This window comes from Mytilus galloprovincialis, chromosome 1 (assembly GCF_965363235.1).
Source record: "Mytilus galloprovincialis chromosome 1, xbMytGall1.hap1.1, whole genome shotgun sequence".
NCBI lineage: Eukaryota > Metazoa > Mollusca > Bivalvia > Mytilida > Mytilidae > Mytilus > Mytilus galloprovincialis.
In genome coordinates this window covers 12,477,258-12,488,596 of record NC_134838.1, presented here as the reverse complement: position 1 = coordinate 12,488,596, position 11,339 = coordinate 12,477,258, and the positions used below count along the sequence as shown (strand labels likewise).

The 11,339-nt window shown below is 32.4% G+C and overlaps 1 protein-coding gene across 1 annotated transcript; it reads right to left on the bottom strand.

The window, feature by feature from the left end:
- Window positions 1–4,301: 4,301 nt before the first annotated feature.
- Window positions 4,302–5,344, bottom strand: LOC143070590 (M-phase inducer phosphatase-like). Its single transcript, XM_076244857.1, has one exon. The coding sequence runs from the start codon at window positions 5,305–5,307 to the stop codon at window positions 4,432–4,434; it is 876 nt and encodes a 291-aa protein (XP_076100972.1). The 5' UTR covers window positions 5,308–5,344; the 3' UTR covers window positions 4,302–4,431.
- Between the last annotated feature and the right edge of the window lie 5,995 nt (window positions 5,345–11,339).

Genomic DNA, 11,339 nt, shown 5'->3' with positions numbered 1-11,339 from the left:
GTACAAAAAAAAACAAATACTTATCTTAATTTTAATGTGATTAAATTGTAATAAGTTATAACACTGAGGCATATGACCACACTTTTGAAAAGCAGTTTGCCAGTCATTTCAAAAATCACTACAAATGTATTAATGATTGTTTTTTATTGACAAAATCTGTATACGTCTATTTTTAAAAAGAAAAAAAAATCTCTATGTTCGTGGACATTATTAATTTTTCATCTGTCAATACATATTTGTAGTCTTTTTTTCGTTTGAATACAACTTTCACTCTTACTTAATTATTGTCAGTTTACTATTTCAATTGTCAATGCTTTTTTGCTATTAACTGTTGTCAATTGTTATAGGCTGTACGGTGACCTTTAGTTGCTAACTTTTTTGTAAAATATCAAAGAAGATGTGGTATGCATGATTGCCAATGAGACAACTCTCTATGAATAAGAGACCAAATGACACAAAAAATAACAGGCCCCGAAATCACAAATGTAAAGCAGTTGATTTTTGGTTGACAGTTGTTTCATTGGCTATCATACCACACATTTTGCACTCTCTCTCTGTACCTATGTATCTGCAATAGTTATGATTGGTATTGGTATTTACATTGTGTCAAAAACAACTAGCAAATCTGCGTAAAAATCATCAGAATGCTATTCTTACTGGATTTGTTTGTTAAGTTTGGATTCAATAGTATCTTAAATATCTGTGTTATTTTCGCCAATCCTATAAGCACAAGCCCTGGTTTATTTATGATAAAATGGTTGAAGATCCTTTGGAAATAAATATACCGGATCCTTTGGAACACCAAAGATTATAATCATTGTTGAATGTAAAGAGAAGAATTGTGGTTGACTTTAGAATAGCCTGGATCTAGCATATCAGTAACTGCTAGTAGTCCATTGTTAATTTATGTTGATCGTTGTTATTTTTCTTTGATTCTTCTGTTTCATAGGACACGGACTGTTTTAAAATTGATTTTCACAGTGCCCACGGTATTACGGTGTGTTTATTTTTAATTCCACATTGGCTAGAGATATAGAAAAAGGTCGCAATCTCACAGGACATATTACATCGCCACATTTTGCGACTGCCGTTCTTGTTATAGTCTTGTGTGGGTATTTTCTATTTTGGTTCATTTGTACGTGTTTTAGAGTTTAGTCCATTTTGCTGAACTAGTATACATTATTGTATATGAACCAGCCGAAGCCCGCCTCCAGTTGCGGTTTTTTCTCGCTGCGTTGCAGACACAAAAAGGGGCGTCCGGCTGTTTTCTGCTCTTTGGTGGAGTTGTTGTCTCTTTAAATCATTACGTACTTCCATTCTCTACTTATCTATTGTCTAATTTGGTAATCTAATAGAGGAACGAGAAACTCATTGACCATGGAGATATCGTTTTCTTCTTCTTCTTCCTTGCTAAGGACTGGATTTTTAAAAAAAAATGTTATAAGTCCATGGCACTAGTATTGTCAATCCTCCGCACCATGTTCTAATTGAGGGTAATATTATAAGTTTATAAAGCTGATTTTGAGTTCACTTTTTTATGATGAAATGTCAAACACTGCATGAAAGCATATTGAGTTTACAAATTACAACAGATAAAAACCATGAAGACTAGTCTATTGAACTGAATGGATACAAAATGAACATTGCAGTTTTTGTCGAAACTGTCTGATTCTCAATGTGTATACAATAGGATCACATATTGCATTAATAAACAGAAACTGGTTTCCATACTTCATTGCTGTAGTGGTACTTGCGGTATTTTCATTCAGAATAGCAATTAAGGATGTACAACATATAGGAAGAATAGAAACTAGACCCAGCACAATGATGAAACCAAGAGTAAACACATTTCGCTTCATTCGTTTGGTTGATTCCTTTCCATGGCCAGATTGACCTTGTGGACCTTGTTGACTTTGTGAACTAGAAGATGTTGGTGCAATTGCAATTTGATTTTTGTTATGTCTCCTTATGACACGTGCAATTGTTAGAGAATAGAAACCAACAGTAAGGATTGTTAGTAGCATGGCAGGGATTTCAAATGCCAGTATTCTGACTGTAGAAGATAATACAACACAAGTATTTTCATTTCGTATGTGTTCTGTTATTGGCGCCATACTTGGATAGATGTGTGCAACAACGAAAACCAGTGTTATCGCCTTACCACTGGTTAATTGTTTCAACACTCTGTTAGAAATTTGCAGCGTGGCATTAAACCGTTCCAAGCATATCGTCAATTTCTGATAAATTGAAAATAATACTGTACCTGCACATAATACTTTCACTATTGTACATAAACTGGTATATGTGATGACTGCAAGAGCGCTTTTTAAATATGCCTCAACAATAATAAACATGAGAAATTCTAAACCAATAACAGCATTACTAATGCTTAGATATAACGCCAGACAGTAAAATCGTTTCTTGCGCAGGGTCGTCGATCGCAGTAAAATTATAAATGATAAGACGTTCAGAACTACAGCCAACATCGCCAGAAAGAAACTAAATGGTGCCATCATATCCATGATACGACCAAAGCAGTATTATTGGTAGAAAAATTCTATTGCCACATTCTTCAGGTTAAAACTTTTCTGTTATCAACTGTTCCGTCAGCCTCAAAATCTGTACTACATATGAAAAAAATAGGATTCTATTAATAACCACACGACCAATGACCAGTATATAACTTGTACAATGTCTACTTCAGAGTGATAGCATTTGCATTGCTTTATGATCAGTATGTTCCAGAATAAAAAATAATCTAAAATGATTAGTTTTAAACAATGAATATAATTAAAGATTTTGTGCGCAAGTTGTGGATTTATTGTGTTACAAAAAAAAAATATAAAACATGTTGGAACATTAAAATTACCATTAAGTTTAACGAAACGATTTTGTTTTGTTTTTTTCTTAAACGGTCGGTCGTTTGTCTTTTGTTTGTTTTTCGTTTTCTCGCCCAAGTGTTTTCAGTTTTCTGTTGACTTATGAGTTTGAATAAACATTTCCGGAATCTCTCGACTTTCTTTCGCAAACTTTAAAATAACAAGCAATAGGAAAATAGCTCTAATGTAAAAATAAGAATTACAACAGCATGACGCGGTACCAACGTTTCAACATTGGAAAACTGAACGAAAATGTATGAAAAACGACTGTGGACACTGTAGTTAACTTCTTTGTACATTTACCTTGTTAAAGTTTTACCTCTTATGGCTTGTAAACTCTTAGAATTATACCACATTTTTTTGTACTGGACATGTTTTTGTGTATAATAATATAAGGCTTAGTACTTTGAAAATATTTTGACGATTAAAAGCAAATATAATGAAAATAAATAAGTTATGTATTATACTTTAAGGAATTTATCAATAAATCGAAATCTAAAATTTCTCTTTTTTCTAAACTGAAGATCTTTTCGTGTAATTGAAGTGTGTTCACCAAAAATAAATAAACAGCATATATTCAAACTTTACAGATACCTTGTGAGCTTTAATATTTCCACAGTAGGTTGGAACGGTAAATGGTAGAAGATATTTAAATGAATACTATCCAATAGATCGGTGAACTTTGTGGTTTGTTTTCTAGATTCATATTTATCACATACTTATGTATTTGAATATATAATGAAAGGTTTAATTTATAGCATAACTAAATTGCAGGAATGATGCACAATTAAATCATCTACTCTCTTTATTATAATGTTTTAGCTATTATTATGTCCTGTCATAGCCATTATCAGTTATAAGCCCTATTTTCATTATGACGAAGTAGGTTAAAATCAATATTGGAGACGTTCATTTGATTTTCTGGGAGTGGGTGTGTGTGTGAAAAAGGGGGGGGGGGTATATTTTTTTCACTTCGTTTAGCCTGCTATATTAAATCACACGTGGGGCATCATTTTTTCTTTTCATTAATCCTGTTTTAGGAAAGATTATTTCGGTGTAACAAGACCAGGATAATCATTTCAAAACTATTCCTCCCCTAAGAACACATTTATAACTCGCTAAACAAGACAATGCACAAATGATACTAAGATGGTGAACACCATGTACTAAATGTTCATTGTAGTTAAGCCAACTAATTCAATCAAAAATACACTTATAGGCGTGTGGTTATTAATATATAATTCATATTGCTTTCATGTGTTTTATGCGGAGGACATATACCTCTATATTATTTTACTTTTTGTATTTTGCACTTTCAGTATGAAAGTCCCAAAGAACCACGACTATTACTATCCACACTGATCTGTGTCCACATTTGTTAGGAAAAAATGAAGCAGATAAATATATATATATGTAACCTTTAATATATAAATAATATGTTCATATAAATAACAAAAAACATAAAACAAGGTTTAAATATGACAAAGCACTGAAAGTATTGTATCACAGATTATTCGTAGCACTATTTATAATTCACCAGTATATCAAAGTTCTAAAATCTCATAGCTTTTCTTGCATATCTTCTCTTTTCTCCAGCTGTCCATGACTTTGACTTGACTCTGAAATGGCGCAAATCTTCTGAGTGGTCGGAATGAAGCATTGGTCGATAGCTCACTGGGTCACATAGATCTGATTGTTCATTAAAGAATGCCTTGTAACCACTGTCTAATAAATAAACTTCTGGAAAGTTCAGTGATGGATAGTTTTCTTTGTTGAGTTCTCTGTCTTTACTTCTAAGGAATCGAAGCATTTTAGGACCTCTTTCAGACGAAAACTCACAGTGGAAGATGACGATCTGTTTATCTTTCGTTGGTTGCTGAAGCAGAGTTAAAATGGTCTCGTGCAAATACATATTCTCTGCTCCTCTGATATGCCCACCTTCAAATTCATACGGGTATCGACAGTCGATGATCTTGTAGTCACTGATGACGTCATTGTAGCCCCCGTTTAAAACATCAGTAAGTGTTTGTGGAGTGATGCTTTTCAAATCAGTATGCTTTCCAGTAACAGTTGGTAAAGTATACAATCTACTTCCATCGGCAATCAAGTCCTCGTTCTCTTCAAGTTTTGTTACCACAGCTTTTATATCGGTACAAACTTTTGGTCTTTTTGAACATGTTGAGTTGACATCTTCTGTACGCTGTCTCTTGGCAGATTTCGTCAAGCTAGGTGTAAAAGTAATATGATCATCCATACCAAGACCAGAATCCTCGTCATCATCAGGAAACAGACTTCGTTTGATGTTTGGAGTCATCACACACATAAGATTATCGGCCTTTACTGGAGTAGAATCAAAACTCAGAGTTGATACAGAGTCTGAGATTGTATCAAAGTCACAATCTGTGTCGAATAACCTTTTGGTAAGCATAATTGTTGTTCTGTGATTTCTGACTGTCAGGTTCTACTATCTGAATGTTTTATGTTGAATTTTTAAAATTGTGATTTTTTTTATATTAGATTTTTGAATTGACAATAAGTGATTTCGGTCTCTAATTGGGAATCCTGCTCAGCTCATTACTCAAACTGTGTAAGCAGAGTTCAACTCGTTGTCCACCTTGTAAAGCTTTTGTTAATTATTTGATTAATTGCCAATCAAAGCCTTTGATTGAATTTGTTAAATCTCAAAGATTTTTAAACCATTACGTAGTCATAAAATTTGATTGCAATCATGACACAAAGTAAAAAGTGTACCGGGGTATGAAAAATGTTCACATAATAAAAGATTTTGTAATCAGAAAAATTAAAAGTGTAAATACGAATTATTAGATCAAATAAAACAATCAATAAATGCCGTCAAATGTTTGTAATCTTCAAGATTATAATGAAGCTTACACTGTAAATTAGAAAAAGAATATGTAAATTCGCAACAATAAGTTTAAAATGTAAAGAAGTAAAGTATTGAACTTTACAAAAAAAAAAAAAAAAAAAAAAAAAAAATAAGGGTAGATAAAATTGAAATAAAAAAGATTGAACAAGAATGTGTCCATAGTACACGGATGCCCCACTCGCACTCTCATTTTCCGTGTTCCAGTGGACCGTGAAATTGGGGTCAAAACTTTAATTTGTAATTAAAATAAGAAAGATCATATCATAGGGAACACGTATACTAAGTTTCAAGTTGATGCGACTTTAACTTCATCAAAAACTACCTTGACCAAAAACTTTACCTCAATTTCGCACTATCATTTTCTATGTTCAGCGGACCGGGAAATTGAAATCAAAACTTTAATTTGGCATTGAAATTAGAAAGATCATATCATGGGGAACATGTGTACTAAGTTTCAAGTTGATGTGACTTCAAATTCATCAAAAACTACCTTGACTAAAACTTTAACAAAAACGTTTACCTGAACTTCGCAGTATTATTTTCTATGTTCAGTGGACTGTGAAATTGGGGTCAAGACTTTAATTTGGCATTAAAATTAGAAAGATGATATCATGTGGAACATGTTAACTAGTCTAAGTTTCAAGTTGATTTGACTACAACTTCATCAAAAACTACCTTGACCAAAAACTTTAACCTGAAGCGGGACAGACGGACGGACGGACGGAAGGGCAGACAGACAGACAGACAGACAGACAGACAGACAGACAGACAGACAGACAGACAGACAGACAGACAGACGGACGGACGGACCCCGGACATTTGTATACCATAATACGTCCCGTCAAATAAAACTTGAAAAGGAAAATTTACAATTTGGATGATGAAATTATCCCTTTTTGTTCAAAAACGATCCTCAGTTTCTAGATATATTAGCCAAAATATGAGGCAGAGGAAAGTGATTCTGTGGTATTCTTTATTTCAAGTTCAATGAGATAGAACCCAAACTTTAAGAACATCATTTAGCACCCACCAGAGGCTATACCTTTGATTCTAGAAGGCGCGTAGCAACCCGTACGCAAAAACGCAGTTGCGTACACATCGAAAAGCTCACAAAAATAAAAAAAAAATGGTAAATCTAGTCAGAATTTAACTTAAGTAATGAAGTTTATAAAAAAATATATACAAATATGTTAATGATCACTTTGTAGCTATATTCCGTTCCGAAAACTAGTCTTCCCTGTTCATTTACGAAATCAGCATCGTGATTCTGTTGCTGATACAAACAATTTAAAATGGCCGAGTCCTCCGGGTGTCAAAACACAATTGTCACGTCTCATCACCCTGACATCTTTTCTGAAAATTCCAAAATAACTGATGAAATAAAATATGACATTCTTAAGAGACCATGGACATCAATTCATTCTTATGAAACTGAACATGTATCTACCTTTCGTCGATCATTTGATTACAAGACTTCTGACAGCAGAGCCACGTTATGTCGCACAAAAATTAATCCCAAAAAAACATTGACCAACTTACTTTAGCTGTTGGGGACATAATCTGTAATGAAATGCAGATGATGCCCATGTTACAAAAGACGAATTTCAAGATCAAAATTCGGAGATGGTTAGCAAAATGGACTGGATATTTTGATAACATTCCTAACAAGCTGCAGGAAACATTAAATGTTATAACCAAGGATATCCGGGAATCTTTCAGATACTAATCTATTTGCATGTATGCCGGTCTCGACGACAACGCGGGCAGAACGGTTCTTTAGTATCATGAGAAGTATCATGAGAAGCCTGAGTGAAGACCTAGTTGAGAAATACAATGAAAACGAATCGTTTATCTGGACTCGGTCTTTTGAACATATACTAAGAAAGAAAAAAAAGTAGACACGGTTTTGGACATCTTTAGTAGAAAAAAAAAGAAAGGAAATGGGCATTGATTTTTCAGAATTAACTTTGACAGAGAAAAAAAGCCGAAAAACACTCATAAAATAAAACATAAAGATATGTGTCTGATTCGAATTTTTATTTGTATTTTCTCAATAAAAAAAAATACCATTTAAGTTGCACGATGTTGGCTTAGAAATTAGTTTGTTTTCTAATGTAAAGTGGGTTCAGCATGATTACGTAACAAATAAAATATACCTAATCAAGCCATTTTAACCCACTACAAAAGAAAAAACAAATTGTTAAGCCAACAGTACGAGTTTCTTTGTTTTTCTCTGATTATTTATTTCCAAAGTTGACTTGTTTCTCCTGAAAGTAAGATTTCTGTGAGGTCATTTTAAGTCTTCAGAAATTGCGAGAATGCAGGACTTTGCACCATTTATCCCAGAGCTTCGCCCTCGGCCGTATGACTTCCTTCTCCGGCATTGCGTACACATCAAAATTGCCTAGCTACGCCCCTGTCTAGGACAGAGAGGTTAGAAACTTTTTGACCAAAATATCGTCCTTTATCTAAAATGGATTGGAAACAGTGTCGTCAAGTCACCAAAGATGCTCTTTCCTCGTTTTGTAAAAAGTGGTGTAAACTACGGGGCGCCGAATTGGACTCTTGTGATTTTGTACGGACAAAAGTGAGTTTTGTTCAACAAAAATTAGTCCAGTTTAACAAAATTTGTAGCATACTACAAATTTAAAATTTTGTCATGCAAAATTATCTTTCAGTGGACAAAAGTTACTTTTGTCATGACAAAATTCATTTTTGTAACACAGACTTTACTTTTGTTACCTAATTTGAAAATTGGGCGACAAAAGTCAATTTTGTATGCAAATTTGTTTAGTTTGGATTCTGTGAACTAATTTGCATACAAAATCGACTTTTGTGAGACAAAATTTACTTTTGTGAGACAAAATTTACTTTTGTGAGACAAAATTTACTTTTGTGAGACAAAATTGACATTTGTGAGACAAAATTGACATTTGTGAGACAAAATTGACTTTTGTGAGACAAAATTGACAAAATTGAATTTTGTCTCACAAAATTGAGTTTTGTCTTGTCTCACAAAAGTCAATTTTGTATGCAAATTTGTTTAGTTTGGATTCTGTGAACTAATTTGCATACAAAATCGACTTAAAATTGACATTTGTGAGACAAAATTGACTTTTGTGAGACAAAATTGAAGTTGTCTCACAAAATTGAATTTTGTCTCACAAAATTGAGTTTTGTCTCACAAAAGTCAATTTTGTCTCACAAAAGGCAATTTTGTCTCACAAATGTCAATTTTGTTGTCACAAAATTGAATTTTGTCGTCACAAAATTGAATTTGGCGTCACAAAATTGACTTTTGTGAGACAAAATTAACTTTCGTGAGACAAGATTAACTTTTGTGAGACAAAATTGACTTTTGTGAGACAAAACTCAATTTTGTGAGACAAAATTCGATTTTGTCAATTTTGTCTCACAAAAGTCGATTTTGTATTAGTGTAAACAATATTTTATTCAGAAACAGATAAATAAATGCGAACATAAATACAATACAATGGATTGGAAAACAAGTGACAAGTCACTTATACAAATTCCTCTCCTTTTAAATGGCAAAATCAATTACAATGGACAGAAAATGTACAACTATATAATGTAATATCATGGAAAAAGAAATCAAATGTAATGGAAATTAAAATATAATGCAGATAGTATTTTTAATATTGGGTGACATGTTGTTGGGCCAACAAGAATAATTATGTGAATCTCTTAGTTTTCAATATATAGTCTTGGACAATAAGAAAGTTCTTTTTATTGTCTATATCGGTAATGTTCGGATCCCCATATAGTAACGTATCTATGTTAAGTGTACCAACTAGGTTAACAAAGAGGGCTTCACGAGTTCGATGATAATTGGGACAGTTTAGAAGGATTTTGTATTCAAATTAGTTCACAGAATCCAAACTAAACAAATTTGCATACAAAATTGACTATTGTCTCACAAAATTGACTTTTGTCTCACAAAATTGACTTTTGTCTCACAAAATTGACTTTTGTCTCACAAAATTGAATTTTTCTCACAAAAGTCAATTTTGTCTCACACAATTGACTTGTGTTTTAATTTCCATATCAGGTAACAAAAGTCAATTTTGTATGCAAATAAGTTTATAGTTGCATACCTTTTTGACAAAATTGACTTTTGTCATGACAAAAATAAATTTTGTCTACAAAAATGAATTTTGTCTACAAAAATGAATTTTGTCTACAAAAATGAATTTTGTCAAATTGACATTTGTGAGACAAAATTGACTTTTGTGACACAAAATTGACAAAATTGAAGTTTGTCTCACAAAATTGAATTTTGTCTCACAAAATTGAGTTTTGTCTCACAAAAGTCAATTTTGTCTCACAAAATTGAATTTTGTCTCACAAATGTCAATTTTGTTGTCACAAAATTGAATTTTGTCGTCACAAAATTGAATTTTGTCGTCACAAAATTGAATTTGGCGTCACAAAATTGACTTTTGTGAGACAAAATTAACTTTCGTGAGACAAGATTAACTTTTGTGAGACAAAATTGACTTTTGTGAGACAAAACTCAATTTTGTGAGACAAAATTCAATTTTGTCAAATTTGTCTCACAAAAGTCAATTTTGTCTCACAAAAGTCGATTTTGTATTCAAATTAGTTCACAGAATCCAAACTAAACAAATTTGCATACAAAATTGACTTTTGTCTCACAAAAGTCGATTTTGTATTCAAATTAGTTCACAGAATCCAAACTAAACAAATTTGCATACAAAATTGACTTTTGTCTCACAAAATTGACTTTTGTCTCGCAAAATTGAATTTTGTCTCACAAAATTGACTTTTGCCTCACAAAATTGAATTTTGTCTGACAAAATTGAATTTTGTCTGACAAAATTGAATTTTGTCTCACAAAAGTCAATTTTGTCTCACACAATTGACTTGTGTTTTAATTTCCATATCAGGTAACAAAAGTCAATTTTGTATGCAAATAAGTTTATAGTTGCATACCTTTTTGACAAAATTGACTTTTGTCATGACAAAAATAAATTTTGTCTACAAAAATGAATTTTGTCCACAAAAATGAATTTTGTCCACAAAAATGAATTTTGTCCACAAAAATGAATTTTGTCTACAAAAATGAATTTTGTCATCACAAAAATGAATTTTGTCATCACAAAATTGAAGTTCTCATAAAACAAGTCTGTATCACATAGTTTTGTAAGACAAAAATGATTTTGTTATGACAGAATTGAATTTTGTACAAAACCACAAGAGTCCCATTCGGCGCCCCGTATAAACAGGAAAAAATCTGATAAAAAATCTCTTGATGCTTATTTAAATAAATGTATGAATGTGGTAGATAAGGGAATATCACATTTGAAAATAATTTGAAGTAAATAATAGAGTACATATTACACCTATTTCCAGAATAAGAAATAAACTCCAAGAACTTTCAAAGGGGTTTGTGTTTGTACTGGCAGACAAAGCAGCCAACAATGTGGTGGTGGTATGCCATAAATACTACACGGACGATCTTAAGAATGAAATTTTAAATTCATCTACATTCAAGTCCATACGCTCCACAGAGAGTCGTATAGCAAACAAAC

Coding starts and splice junctions, on each gene's coding strand:
- LOC143070590 (XM_076244857.1), bottom strand. CDS start 5,307: ATGCTTACCAAAAGGTTATTCGACACAGATTGTGACTTTGATACAATC.